This window comes from Octopus bimaculoides, chromosome 7, assembly GCF_046866305.1.
Source record: "Octopus bimaculoides isolate indiv1 chromosome 7, ASM4686630v1, whole genome shotgun sequence".
Taxonomy (NCBI): domain Eukaryota; kingdom Metazoa; phylum Mollusca; class Cephalopoda; order Octopoda; family Octopodidae; genus Octopus; species Octopus bimaculoides.
Genome location: NC_142934.1, coordinates 51301786 through 51318057, shown reverse-complemented (window position 1 = coordinate 51318057; position 16272 = coordinate 51301786). Strand labels below are relative to the sequence as shown.

Below are 16272 nucleotides of genomic sequence, written 5' to 3'. Positions count from 1 at the left end.
CAATAAAAATGCAAAAATGTAATGCTGACGATTTCCAAATTTGAGGTTATAATACCATTTTTCAATTATCAAATTTGAATAGTCTTTTTTACCTTTTTTCTTTTGTGTATACAAGCTATTTGATATCTGTTCATCATAAATAAAATCCTTATAACATTTTCATTATTGAAATAGTGTCATTCTTATAGATATACTGATCATGTGTATGTATGTGTTTATGTCTCTTGCATGAGGCAGAATAGATTTATTTCCACTGAGACCTGTCCATCACAACGAAATTGAGATCTAAAAACCACAGTGGCATGTAAAAAGCATTGGTGTGGGTGCTGGAGCCATGCAAAAGGTACTAGTAATGGTGCCACGTGAAAAAAAAAATAACCTCCCAGTATAGTCTGTAAGGTCGTTGACAGTAAGAAAGGCATCCAGCTGTGGAAAGCAAGCCAAAACAGCCTGGAGCCTGATGCAACCCCTGCCCTTGCCAGTTCCTGTCAAACTGTCCAACCCATGCCAACATGGAGAATGGATGTTAAATGTTTTATGATGATGATATGGCATTTGCAAGTGAAGCATCATGGCCAGAGTTAATAGTTTTTACATAATATTCACTGATCACACCATTATCTTTCATTCACTCAAGACAAAAAAAAAAAAAAGGGAAGGAAACCTTTTAAATTGTTTTATGTATATTAGGAATCCTAAATACTCTGTTTAGGACAATATGTTCCATGCACCTGAAAATGATGACCTCTGGTTTTTAACGCTATAGAAAAGAGCATAAAAGGTCCCTTGAGCATTAACATTGATTCAAACCAGGATTTTGCAATGGCATGAAAACTATTTATACTAAGTTTACATATGCGCACACACACATACACACATTCAGTTGAGGTGTCTTGAGAGGTACTTAGCAACCTCATTGGTGCTGGTGCCACATGATAAACATCCACTACATTCTGTTGATTAAATGGTATTAGGAAGGGCATCCAGATGTAGAAACTATGCCAAAGTAGGCATAGAATCTGGTGTAACTCTCTGGCTTGACTGGTCTGTTGACCTGCCCAGCCAATGTCAGGAGAGAAAAGGGGATGTTAAGTGGTGATGATAATGATACATACATAAAGGTGGGTGGGGGCCATTAAGCCAAATACAAAAATCATATTGGGTCTAGGGTCAGTTGGCTGATATTTGCAGACAACATGGCACTATTTGGCTTATCTCCAGCAGAAGGTGATCTCCAGCATGCAGTGAATGGGTTCACTGCAAAAAAGGGATGAAAGTTAGCGTTGCAAAGACTTTCAGGAAAGTCTTGTTTTAGTTCAGTCTGCATGTTGAACATAAGTATCTCGACGCTTTATTTTCTTGTGATGGAAAGCAGGAGGCCGATTTGGATGCTAGAATTACATATGCTGGAACAGTAATGCACCAGATCTAGCTTTCAATCCTTGGAAGAAGATAGGTTGGGAGAAAAAAAAACAAAAGCAAATCTGCTGTCTTCGGTTTGGATTTCATGCCAATCATCACTTATGATCATAAATGTTGGGAAGTGATCAAAAGGGTACGACTGCGTATACAAGCCACAGAAACAGAGGGTGTTCTGAAGAGACTCTAGAGCAATGTTTCTCCAACTTTTCATGTCAGATTGCAATATCACCCACCTATCAGCCAAAAAATGCTCCACCGCCCACCTGTGTAAAAAACAAAAAAAACCTGACATAACCCCAACGCCCAACACAAAATCCCCTAGGAAAACCTCCCCTTGTATCATTTGACACACACTATATCGTAGATTCGTTGCCCTGTTAGTGCCATTTGGACTACATATGCGGTTGTTTACAAATCCCTTATTGTGGGTTTAGTTTTGCCATTAGTGGGAATAAAATTCTAACATTAACTCTGTATTATGCAGATGGATTAACTTCTGGAAACTTGCGCTTTCTTTTACATTGATTTTCATTTTCCCCAAATGAGCCATTGATCAGAACTACCAATGCAAAAATAATTAATGATTGTATTATAAAGGAAAAGAATAAAACATTTTAATGAAATCCATGTAACTGGTGCGATGCAGTTAGTGCAGATACATTCGGTTCCAAACTTGTTGACTTTAGCCGCAAGTCTACTCTTTGTGTCACATCCATCCAGTCCAATTCTTTTACGGGTAAGTTAAGTTTCAACATGGTTAAAACCAGATTCAACCAGGTATGATGTAGGGAAGGTAAGTAAAAGTAATTTCAAATGTTTCCACTGATTAGGGTAGGAATTCAATGTACTCTGATGGTACCACAAACCTTCTTTGCCATTACGACAATATTGCATTGTGGCGTCATTGTCGTTTTGTAATTCTATCAATTCCTCCTGAACGTCATCCTCGCAATTGACTGCATCGACCTCAAATGGACTGCTATACCAATTTGGAATATTCACCACAATAACATCTTGAAATCGCCCCACCATGTTATCATGCAATGATTGTAAATAGTACTTAAATCCTCATCAACCAATTCATCTTTCAAAGAATCAAGTTGTGGAAATTGATGGAATTGACGTTTTGAAATGTTAGTCTTCCACAACACCAATTTCGAAATGAAGGTAGTGATAAATGATTTACAATCAACAAGAGTTTTTCTGTTTCCTTGCAATAACTTATTCATATCATTTAATTTTGTGAATATATCACAAAAATATCACACCTTGCAGCCATCAACAAAGCAGATAGTGGAGTATCTTCAAAGAAAGATATGATATGAAACAGTTCAACAAAGCATAAAACAGTTTCCTTTTGACAGCCACTGCATTTTAGTATGGTATAAGAGTTTAATATGGTCCTCATCATTTTTCTGACAGAGTTGACGGAAAATTCAATCAGACAAGAGATTGAACTTCAATTTGTTCACAGTCTTGATAGCTAACTGTAGCGCATCATTCAATCTACTGTTCATATTTTTTCCAACTAAATGCTGCCTATGTGCCAAGCAATGAACATTTAGTATCTGGTGGGAAATTTCATGCTTTAGGAGAGATGAAAACCCCCTATTTCTTTTATCATTGAAGGAGCTCCATTAGACGCACAGACAAGAATATTACTGAGTGGGATAATATGTTCAAAAAGGAAAGACTTGAGAGTGTGAAAAATAGTTGCACCTTTTGAATCAAGCGCTAATTTCTCTGTGAACAGCATTTCCTCACAAGGTTGAAGGTTTTCACTGAAATACCGAACATATACCATTATCAAACATTGATTGTCCACAACAGTTGACTCATCCACTTGTATAGAAAATTCAGAACGCTGGAGAATATTAATGATCTGATGTTTGACGTTGTTTGCCATTTCATCGATGCGTCGAGAAATTGTGTTATAATTAAGTGGGATCTTCTTCATAATGTTTAATCGGGTTTTTCGTACATTACGGTTTGAAAACCTCTTCGATAACCGGGCGAAGTAATGTTTCTCCAATTGTGTGAGACTTCCCGGACTTAGCAACAAGCAATGCAATCAACCTGTCATTCTCCTGTTTACTAGTCTCCTGGAGTAGCGTGTTGAATGTTTGTATTTGTTTTTTGAAAGAGGAGCTTAGTTGCAAAAATTATGATAGCGGCTTGTCCTTCTTGTCAGAATGCTTTGCATCAAAGTGATACTTCAAGCATGAAGGTTTCATTGCTTCATTGGTCAATGTGTGATGGCAAAAAAGGCACATTTGTAACTGACAGTTCTGAGAATAGGGAATAAATCCTAACGATAAATAATCATTACTGTACTGTCGACAAATTTTCTTGACTGGAGGCATCAGTAAAGTGAAAATGTGAAAATGAATTTCTACAGACTGCGTCAGAAAAGCAGTATGGTATTCCCAAAGAGAAGAAGAAGTCAATAGAACAGAATCAGATGACATCTTTACTGGAGTAAATACGGATCTAGTTCGTTTGGCTGCCAGCATTTCAAAAATTAGAGTTTATCGAAAATTTTAGAATTTGGCACATTAATGTACCTTTCCAAGTTAAATTGCTGAAGTTACTCAACTTTTACCAGAAAATTGTTTTAAAAAAGTTATAGAGGTTTAAAGTTTCACCCAGTCAAAAAACACGATTTCAAAGCTGTCATTTTGTGCGTGACTGCACATTTTGTCAATACCCTGAAAATTTATATTGATAATGCAATAATGCAATTTCAATATTCTTCCAAGACCTTCAGAATTATCATTTATTAAAGTAAGGGAGGCAACTGTGGAATATCAAGGGAGAGAAATATGAATCAAATTCATGGGAGATAACTGCAGTTTACTGGCGCCGAGTTTTATTACTCAATAAATTTTTTTTAACACAGTACACGCGCGCCCACACAGACAGAAAGACAGACACACAAATATACACACAGACACGCACACACAAGCATGATCGCACGCGTTTATATATATGTGTGTGTGTGTGTATACATACCTACATATATATATATATATATATATATATATATATATATATATATATACACATACACCTTACTTTTCCGTTAAGGTAAGAGCAGCAAAAAAAAAAGGATTCCATCCCGTGAGAGATAAATATCATTTAATGTAAACAGCATAAAAATACTATTAGATACCCGTATTTTTACCCTTTTTACATTAAATGACACACACACGTAAACACACCAGCATCGGTTGTCAAGCGATGCTAGGGCGGGGGGGGGGGGGCGGGGCAAGCACAGACGCACAAACATATACACACACATACATAAACATACGTATATACGACGGGCTTCTTTCAGTTTCCGCCTACCAAATCCACTCACAAGGCTTTGGTCGAAGACACTTGCCCAAGGTGCTACGCAGTGGGAATGAACCTGGAACCATGTGGTTGGTAAGCAAGCTACTTACCACACAGCTACTCCTGCGCTTATATATACATATATATGTATATTTATATTTATATTCATAATCTAGGTTAGTTGAAATATGTTTGTCACATACTTCAACTAACCTAAATTGTGATTATACGTAAACACTGCTTAGCGCATTTGCTCCGATACATACACACACACATACATACACACATACATATATACATACATACATACATACATACACACACACACACATACATATACACACATATACATACATACATAGATGCATTCATCTATATGATATATAAAAAATTTCTTAGAATTTATGAATACATAGATATACACGAAAATTTATAAATATATAAAAATTCATAGACATATAAAAATTTATAAACACATAAAATTCAAAATATAAATATATAAAAATATATGTCCATAAATGTACTTGCGAAGTCCGGATGTTCGAATATGAATCAATGAAGAGAAGGATAAAGCGGATGTAAAATGATTCATAAGGAATCTGGAACATGTATAAAATCTATGTATAGTATCTTACGACCGTTTCGAAAAGATATAGGCTGCTATGGGCGAGTTGACACCAACCATAGCAATACTCTATATTTCTCTCATCAGAGTTACTAGAATCACAAGTTTAAAGCTCTAAAAGAAATGGTGGGTTAAATGACTTATTAAAAATCGAATGTTTGATCGGAACATTCTCTTCGGGCATTTGATGTTAAAAGGCTAAAATATATTACGACACTATATATAATATAAAGTATATTACGACGCTATATATAATATAAAGTTTTAGAAGAGTCCATAATATGAAGAAAGGCTAAATTAGAATCCTATAGTTTAATTATTTTTGAAAAATTTAAATGTCGAAAGATATTTGTGTCTACAGGTAATTATAACGTCTCATATCTTATTAAGTAAACTATTTTTCTTGGCTCGGATTATGTGGATCACCTCCTTCGTGCATAAATCGCAAATCTTCGTGTGTGTATTATATATTGTGGAATTAGCTCGCTCATAGCAACCTATATCTTTTTGAAACGGCCGTAAGATTTTATACATAAATTTTATACATGTTCCAGATTCCTTATGAATCACTTTACATCCGCTTTATCATCCTCTTCATTGATTGAAATTCGAACATTCGGACTTCGCAAGTACATTTATGAACTTACATTTTTATATATTTATATTTATGAATTTTTATGTGTTTATAAATGTTTACATGTCTATGAATTTTTAAATATTTATAAATGTTTGTGTATATGTATGTATTTATAAATTCTTAGAAATTTTTTATATATCATATAGATGAATGCATCTATGTATTTTTATACCATGGAGAATTTCGTTAATATTGATTGAATGAATATATACATCGACCTTTGAATTTGTTTTCTCTCCTCCTTAATTTTATATTCCTGAAGCCCTATCAGAGCGCTAATTGGTTGAGCTGTATAAAGTGGATATCTATATCACGTATTTCTTCATTGTTCATTATATATATATATATATATATATATATATATATATATATATATATACATATATATTCGTGGAGGCGCAATGGGCCAGTGGTTAGGGCAGCGGACTCCCAGACCGGGCGTTGTGAGTGTTTATTGAGCGAAAACACCTAAAGCTCCACGAATCTCCGGCAGGGGTGGTGGTGGTGGTGGCGAACTCTGCTGTAATCTTTCACCACAACTTTCTTTCACTCTTTCTTCCTGTTTCTGTTCTAGCTGTATTTCAAAGGCCAGTCTTGTCACACTCTGTGTCACGCTCTCTCCAAGAACTAGGTTAAGGGTACACGCGTCTGTGGAATGCTAAGCCACTTGCACGTTAATTTCGCGAGCAGGCTGTTCCGTTGATCGGATCAACTGGAACCCTAGTCTTCGTAACCGACTGAGTGCCACGACGATGACGATATATATATATATATATATATATATATATATATATATATATATATATATATAAAATCAAAATAAGCAACAAGATATCAAGTAGTGATGCAGTACGACCGTTTCAAGCGGCTCCATTTAATTGAACAATGCAATAATTACATCAATTTAAATGCTGTGATATCCTCAGCTGCACAAATAAATAAATAGAATTTTAACCAGTTGGACACATTAATATAATTTTTCTCAAATACTTTAACAGAGCAAGAAGATGGAAGAAATTCATGTTGTCGCTATTGTAGCTAAGAATAAACTACACTTCCAAGAATCACATGAAGCCCATTGGGGTCATAGCTTGTAAAGGATTGTAATTCATTTCTAATTTCTTTATCTCTTTATCAACTACTAGATCTAAGACTAGAAGACTGTGTCTGTTTTGAATAAAGGGCAAGAATGAGTTGACAGCTCATGGCTATGTATGGTCATAAATATTGTCATATGTATACCTTTTCCTCAGGGCGGAAAGAAGACATTAGGAATAGTCAATTGGATACAAAGTAACTGTCTAGAAAAAGAGGCTGGGTAGGGGAAACTTTAAATCATGATGTTAATTACCAGTTAAGGGGGCAAGATGCTAAGAAACCTAAGATGTTAATACAGAGGAAATTTTACCTTGAGGCACACTATGGGAGATTGTGTATAAACAATATTGTTATGTTGAATAAAAATAAAATTCAAGATTTTCAAAAATGATATCATAACCAAAATAGGTAAAATGTGTGTATATATCAATTATAAACAGTAAAAAGGAAAGATTATATAGAATCAGTTTAATATTCGTTCATGCTCTTAATTAATTACTTATTAGGTAGTTTCTATAAAGACTGCTCAGGGCATTTACTTATGGAATAACTGGAACGATAAACATGTTATTCACATATTACTTTTAAGCCATGAATCAGAAAAAAAAAAAAGATATGTACAGATACACACACATATTTCTATATGTGAACACATGCACATATACAAATACACAAATATTTATCTGAATGCACAAATATATGAATACACAAATATTTATATGAATATATATGCAACTGGCATAGATTTAAGTAACTGAAAAGTATCTATTTACGAACAACAAAAACAGCAATTTATAAGGGATAAGAGGTTCATAGGTTATGCACATATATGCATATATACTCATACATACATATTCATACGTTTATATGGATATAGTATAACCATCTCGCATAGACTTAAGTAATTAAAAAATATCTATTTAAGAACAGTCATAATTTATAAGGGATAAGTGGTTAATAGGTAAGTATATCAAAATAAGAAAACAGAATGATAAGAATGTCTATCTATCTATCTATCTATCTATCTATCTATCTGTCTGTCTGTCTGTCTGTCTGTCTGTCTGTCTGTCTGTCTGTCTGTCTAGAAGGAGTGGCTTACCAACCACATAGCTCCAAGTTCAGTCCCACTGTATGGCACCTTGGGCAAGTATCTTATTTTATAGCCTCAGGCCGAACAAAGCATTGTGAGTGGCGGATTTGGTAGACGGAAACTGAAAGAAGCTTGTCGTGTCATACTAATATATACTTTTGTTATTTACACCACCTGTCCTCGTCTGTTGTTATTATTTGTATATTCTCCCATATATATATATATATATATATATATATATATATATATATATATATATATATATGTGTGTGTGTGTGTGTGTGTGTGTGTGTGTGTGTGTGTGTGTATACTAGACTATCCGTGGTCCGTTGGACCACCGGGAAAGTCTGAGTTTCCCACCAACGGTGTCTTGTTTCGTGGCTTTTTTCTTTTTCAGGTTAGTTCGCATGCTTTCAACGAATGTGACATCGATATCATGCGTAAACGGCTCCTTTCCCCAGAAAAGGAAAGATTTGGCTGCTATTTCTTGCACGCACTGCTACCACGTAACAGGCATTTCGAGTCCTTTATCGTAAATAACTGCTACGTAATAGCAGGGCATGCTAGAAATAACAGCCAAATCTTTGGAGGAGAGGTACGTTGAATGTACTCGAAAAAAAAGAAAAAAAACATTTGAAAAGAAGCTGTTTCACACTGAGGTTACGAACGGGTCTTTTACGAAACATTTACTGTATTTTTAAAGTCATTTTCACTGTAGAATATTTTTTGAATATACCAAAAGAATTTTTGTAATGGTATTCACTCGAAAATAGTTAAAAAAAAAACACATTAAAATATTGTCTGTTTAAAGAAAGCTAAAATATAAATAATTACTGTACAAAATCTATCATTTTTGAAATCACATTCACTTAAAAATATTTCTAAATGATTAAAATATTGTATGTAACAAAAGCCAAACTAGAGACATTTATTGTAAAAAAGACAATCGTAGTTTTTCGTTGTCAACTTACTGTGTCTAATAGAAAGATACGAGTTTCATCCCTTTCAGGATGAACATTATTTTCGGAACATTTGCCCATTATTTTGGGTATTTATACCTTGAATACCTGTAATATCTCGAAAACCACTTTACCGGTTTACGCGAAACATGTTTCATTCCGTTCGCATTAACTTTTCAGGATAAACTTAATTTATAGTATTTTCCCATTATGCGCCAGTTTTGTTGAGTAACGTTGCAAGTAAGCAAGATTCAATCTGACTTTTAATAGTATATATATATATATATATATATATATATATATAGGTATGTATTTATATATGCATATATATATTTATATACATGTATATACATGTATATATGCATATATATGTATGTATATATATGTATGTATATAAATGCATATATACATATATATGTGTGTGTGTGTGTTTGTGTCTGTGTGCTTTTGTTTGTACCTCCCTTGACAACCGATGTCGTTCTAATTATGTCCCCGTAACCAAGCCGTTCAGCAAAACACCTAGGGTCGATTTCATGGCTGCAGTCACATGACTGAAACAATTAAAACAATAAAAAACTATGTCATTTTAATCCCGAGCAAAACCGGTAATCTCTGCTAGGGTAAATATATCTATATATCAGATACCATCTTGGTTTCTAAGTCAACAAGTCTTCTAACCCCACTGAAATTATCTTTACTCTGGGAGTAGAGGATGAAGAAAGCAAACGAGAGGAAGAAAGCTTAGTACCAAAAGGTAATGGAGTACTGGCGATATAATGTTTGGAGACCAATATAATAAGTACCAGGATTACAAATTAAGCCCTGGAGTCGATTCGTTCGACTAAAACCCTTTAAGGTGGTACCCCAACACAACCGCACTCCAATGAATGAGACAAGTAAAAGATAAAATATAAAGATATGTGCATTCATAGGAATGAGTGACCCCGTAGACTTGATTATATCGAGATAAATAAATGAATAAATGAAATAAAAAATTCCCTGTACATCTGGCGGTTGATTCGTTAAGTCACAATGATGAGTTCTATTCCTGCTGCAGAGCGTGGGATTCAGAAAGAAATTTAAATCAACGTAAAGCAAAATAAGATATCCTCGAAACAAATTTATAATACTTTATGACAAGAATAATCTTGGAGTGAATTATATAGTAAATATTGAGACTAACACAAAGGAATTGAGAGAAGTAAAAGTGAATCTCGTCTTATCAAAATCTTATTGAAGAAAATTCATCAACAACGCATGTTTTAAAATTAGAATTACAATACCTTACATAGTTTATGAGAATATAGGAACTTCCGAACGTCGACTCGTTCAGCTGGATACAAAATTTACAGTGTTGAAGTTTTGAAGTTACCACTTTTTTCTACATCTTCTGACATCGCATCAATAAGGTGTTGTTTAGCATAGTTAGTCTGAGAGATAACCGGAAGAACTGGTTCACGGCCCTTTTTCATAATGCTTTCTATGACTATCTTTCCGGCTGATATGAGAATATCCTCTCCAATCGTGTGTAACATTTGTTTTTGATATTTTAACGGCTATATTATAAGAGGTTTATATTTCTTCTTCAGTTATCCGTATAAGAAGGGCATTAAAAAAATTGACACAAACAATGAATATTTTCTTAACCTTTTTTCTCAATTTCTTACAACATTGAAGATCATTGCTTTTATTATCTGAATTAACCTCCTCAAGGTTGGCTTTAATCTTCAATGGTTTCATTGCATAATTTCCAAATGTCTTTTCGCTTATCAAACACATAAGCATTGTCTCAATTATGATCAAAGGATTAAAACGAAATTCCAAATGTTCCTGTGAAAATTTGCCAAAGTTGATAGCTTGACATGTTATAAAATTAATGAGCTGTAATACAAATCCAAACATTCTATTCTATAATATGAATACAATAATACATAAACAGGTCTCTTCAAAGTTGGCGTAATAAACTTAAATTATGAAGACTATAATTACATTACAATATAATACCGATTTAAATATTTTCTTTTCATTCGAATTGCCAATTTGAGCAAAGAAACATAATGTGCCACAGGCACGCAGGGGGAAAAGAGAAATACATTCATGCAATAGTAGTCAATTGATTCTATCAATTATTCATTCATACAAATACTTACACACATGTGCATATATGTATATACACATATACACATATGCAGACGCGCGTACACATTCACATACACACACTCACACAAACACACACACACACACACACACATTTATATATGCATACAGGGGAAACAAATATGTATGTCTGAAGCTCTTTAGAGATGTAGAGATAAAAAATGTTAATGGCACTATGTAACTACTGTTTCAAACCAAAGAAAATTACATTGATATTCACAAAGCTCAATAGATGAACAAATACTTCCATTGGTAAAATAGACAAATGAAAAAAAAAAAAAAAACGAAAATAGTCAGTACAGAGAGGAAGTGTTGTTTGGTGAAAGTGTACGTATATCATTGTATATTTATGTATGCTTCCATGCATGTGAAATCTAAATATAGCATTGTTTAGCACCATATACACACATATTCTAGCGCACAGATGATTAAATATGTACAGATGGATATATATTGTTTTATATATATATATATATATATATATATATATATATATATATAACGTGAGAGAGTTAGGGGTTGGGGGTACAACCCACTAAGGGATAGTATCTATCCAGTATACTGCTGGGAGGGTACCCAATTATTGCTACGCTAGTGCTATACTAGGTGCAATCAATGGGAGCGGGTAAAAGTGGAGGTTTTACCCAAAATTTGTGTAACAATTAGAAAATGGAGGATAATATGCTGAACCCAACTACTTGCAGACGGTGTATCCCGTTGAATTCATTAATTTAATTCATAGCAAAAGTGACAAAGGGAGGAAGAAAAGAAAAAGAAAGAAAGAACCAAAGCACAGGTGTCCATGGCAGACTATGTTATTTTGCCAACATGGTTTACATATAGAAGTACAAAGTACATAAGGAATTAGAGGATGAACAGAAGTTTAATCTTACAGCTGTTACGGCCTAGTTTTGGCAGACCCCATTCTATCCGAATATTCCTTTCCGGAGTGATTATCGGATGACATTTTGAAATGGGGTTACATGCCCGAACCTCTTCCTTTCCGGAGTGATTATCGGATGACATTTTGAAATGGGGTTACATGCCCGAACCTCTAGGCCTAGAGGTTCGGGCATGTAACCCCATTTCAAAATGTCATCCGATAATCACTCCGGAAAGGAATATTCGGATAGAATGGGGTATGCCAAAACTAGGCCGTAACAGCTATATATATATATATATAGTTCTATAAGGAGACTTTTGATATAGGTCAGCGGCGTTATTGAGGTAAGGAAAAATTATCAACGACACTGCTAATTGACACATTTGATGCATTATTAATTAGCATAATAGAATAGACTGGAAAAACATGGATTACATGGAAAAATGAGAGGAAGAGAAATAATATTCTTAAGATTATAAACCTGGAAAATTATAGGACAACTTATTACATCTGGTAAAGTACAGAACAAAAAAATTTTACTTAAAATATTGCAGCTAAGTATAAAATTTGTATATTAAAAATTATCTGATTTTAATTTACAAAGTAACATTATAATTAAAAAAGGTACCATCATTTTGTTAAAATATTGACACACTAGAATACTTAAAATTAGGAGCCAGAAGCAAATGAGAGGAAGAAAGCTTAGTACCAAAAGGTAATGGAGTACTGGCGATATAATGTTTGGAGACAGGTGTTTGCCGGAGGTTGACAGTTGAGTGTTCGCAGGTCTTACCTTCGGAACCTTAGTTATTTATGGAATGAGCATAATGTAGAGGCTTCTGAGTGAATGTCTAGATGAATCTGGTTGAAAAGTTGTGATCAGCGCGTTCTCTAGAAGTCTGCTTGCGTACACGCCTAAGGTTGATGAACCTCGGTCAGATCGCTTGGTTGATGATGTTTGTTGTAAAACCCAAACAACCAGTGATCCAACGACACCACACTGACTGCTAAGTATTGCATCAATAGATGTGGGTTGACAGCATCCATTCTCTCTACAAAATCGCTGACACGATTACAGCATTACGCAAGATTGATTATATTGAAATACGATGAAACGATTGTAAATGAAGTATTCAAAATGATTTGCTAACGCCACTCTTCGACATATGTCATTATACATACTCTAAAGATATTTGTGTATTTTCAGATAATTAGAGTGGTAGCGCGAAAAATCTCCCCGCTTTCAATTTTCGATAGCCGATATCTATGGCAGTGGTTCATGTTGTAAATACCAGGTTTATATATCCCAACTCACTATACACCTCCCCCACATATATATATATATATATACACACACACATGTGTGTATGTGTGTGTGTGTGCTCATTTATATGCATTTTCACAAGCACATTATACCTATATACACATAATACACATTTGCAAATATAAATATATGTACATATATAATGAATCTCAGAAGTTTTGGTTGTTATAAATACTCATAGACATGAAGAGTTACAAATTTATGTACATGTACACACACGCGCACACACATACACACACTCACACTTATGCACACTCATGCATACAAATAGATATGCCTCACAAAATACATACATTTTATCACACGAAGTACAAAATAGTATTCATCTTGTCTCACTAGTAAAGGAGAGAGAGAGAGAGAGAGAGAGAGAGAGAGAGAGAGAGAGAGAGAGAGAGAGAAAGAGAGAGAGAGAGAGAGAGAGAGAGAGAGAGAGAGAGAGAGAGAGAGAGAGAGAGAAAGAGTTACGAAATATATTGATTATGTATATGAAATATATTGGCTTTCTATAAAAAAAAATATGCCTCAATGTGACTCGAGGAAATTATGGAAATGTTCTCTATATTTGAGCCTTAATGAGGAAAGGAAGCTCCAAAATTATGAACATGGTCTTTGCTATGCTCTTGCTTTTAAGAAGGCGGAAGAATAGGTGCTAAACATATTGTCCTGCATGTTAGTAATTCTGCCAGCTCACCAACTTCTTTTTTAATTTAAATATTAAACATTTAATGTTAACAAATTTTCAGACCTTTTGTAATTTTATGGATATCGTGTTATTTGGGTTAACAGACGAGTAATGTCATCGACCATTTATATATATATATATATATATATGCCAAAAAAATTTTGTAACATTTTTCTGACATAATTTAAATATATACTTTAACCATGTAACGCAAGCCTTCTGTAGTTTTTTCACTCTTATTATCTTTTATATATATATATATATATATATATATATATATATATATATATATATATATATATATATATATATATATATATATATATATATATATATATATATATATATACATATACATATATATATATATATATATATATATATACATATATATATATATATATATATATATATGTATATATATATGTTTGTGTATGTGTATGTAATGCACACACACACACACACACACACACACACACACACACACACACATATATATAACCCCGTATATATAAATATAAAGAAATTAAGATTTGTTTTTTTTTATTTATAAGCCCGAAATGTGTATATTGATACAAATACGGTGATAATTTATTTTCGAACGCAGAGACGTCGTTAGAACAGCAGAAACAATGGATAAATTATCCTTACGTAGCGCAAAAATCTGTCAACAGCCAATGTTTCTGCTGTTCTGCGTTCGAAAATAAATTATCACTTTATTCGTCTCCCCCCTCTCTCTCCCTCTCTCTCTCTCCCCTCCACCCTCTCTCTCTTTATATATATATATATGTTAGTGAGTATGTGTGTGTATGTGTGTGTGTATGTGTGTGTGTGTGTAATGTATGTCTTCTGTAGTTAATCATTTAAAAGTCCAAGAGGTTTAAGTTCCATGGCGCTATTTCTCTGGCTGCACCATCGATACTTAACATCAATGTACGAGCAAGGGTTAAATATGGAGGATAACAACAACGCAAAAGGCGAAACGGAAAACTGCGGATAGATACAAGTAATACAGTAATGTAAAATACGTACACACAAATACACACACATATATAATTTACATACAAATATATACATATCTCTATGGTAGTCTTTCGACAAAGTACGGAAAGAAAACGATACTCCTAAGCAATAACGTGATAGAAACAAGGAAGAAGGAGAAAACAAAAAGTAAAGAGGCGGAATTGGAGTTCAGAAAATAAAAACAGGCGAAATGCAAGCTAAGCATTTTGCTCGGCGTGCTAACGCGTCTTCCAGCTTCCCGTCTTCACTATCCTAATAATCGTTTCAGATTATGGTACAAGGCCTGCAATTTCGTGGGAGTGGCTAAGTCGATTACATTGGCTCCAGTGCTCAACTGGAACTTATTTCATCGATCCTGAAAGGATGAAAGGCAAACACGACCTTGCTGGAATTTGAGCTCAGAACGTACAGACAGACGAAATGACGCTAAGCATTTAGCCCGGCATGCCAGCGATTCTGTCTGCTAGTCGCCTTATAATAACCCTAGTAATAATAACTAGTTGTTGGCACTTCGTCGGTTACGACGACGAGGGTTCCAGTTGAACCGATCAACGGAACAGCCTGTTCATGAAATTAACGTGCAAGTGGCTGAGCACTCCACAGACATGTGTACTCTTAACGTAGTTCTCGGGGAGGTTCAGCGTGACACAGAGTGTGACAAGGCCGGCCCTTTGAAATACAGGTACAGCAGAAACAGGAAGAAAGAGTGAGAAAAAGTTGTGGTGAAAGAGTACAGCAGGGTTTGCCACCATCCCCTGCCGGAGCCTCGTGGAGGTTTAGGTGTTTTCGCTCAATAAACACTCACAACGCCCGGTCTGGGAATCGAAACCGCGATCCTATGACCGCGAGTCCGCTGCCCTAATCACTGGGCCATTGCGCCTCCACAATAATAATAACTAGTAAGACCGAAAGAAAGCACACATTTTATAAATAATTTCTATTTTGATGTATACATTTATGAATTTTCATATAGTTTCATTGTGTTAAATATTTCGATTATGTTCATGTGAAGCGCGCCAGCAATTTTGATCTTTCC

At 34.4% G+C, this 16272-nt stretch overlaps 1 protein-coding gene across 1 annotated transcript; it reads right to left on the bottom strand.

Annotated features, from left to right (window-relative positions):
• Positions 1-3010: 3010 nt before the first annotated feature.
• On the bottom strand, positions 3011-3379 carry LOC149134694 (protein ZBED8-like). Its single transcript, XM_089355809.1, has one exon. It carries the CDS (start codon positions 3377-3379, stop codon positions 3011-3013), a length of 369 nt encoding a protein of 122 aa, XP_089211935.1.
• Positions 3380-16272: the final 12893 nt, after the last annotated feature.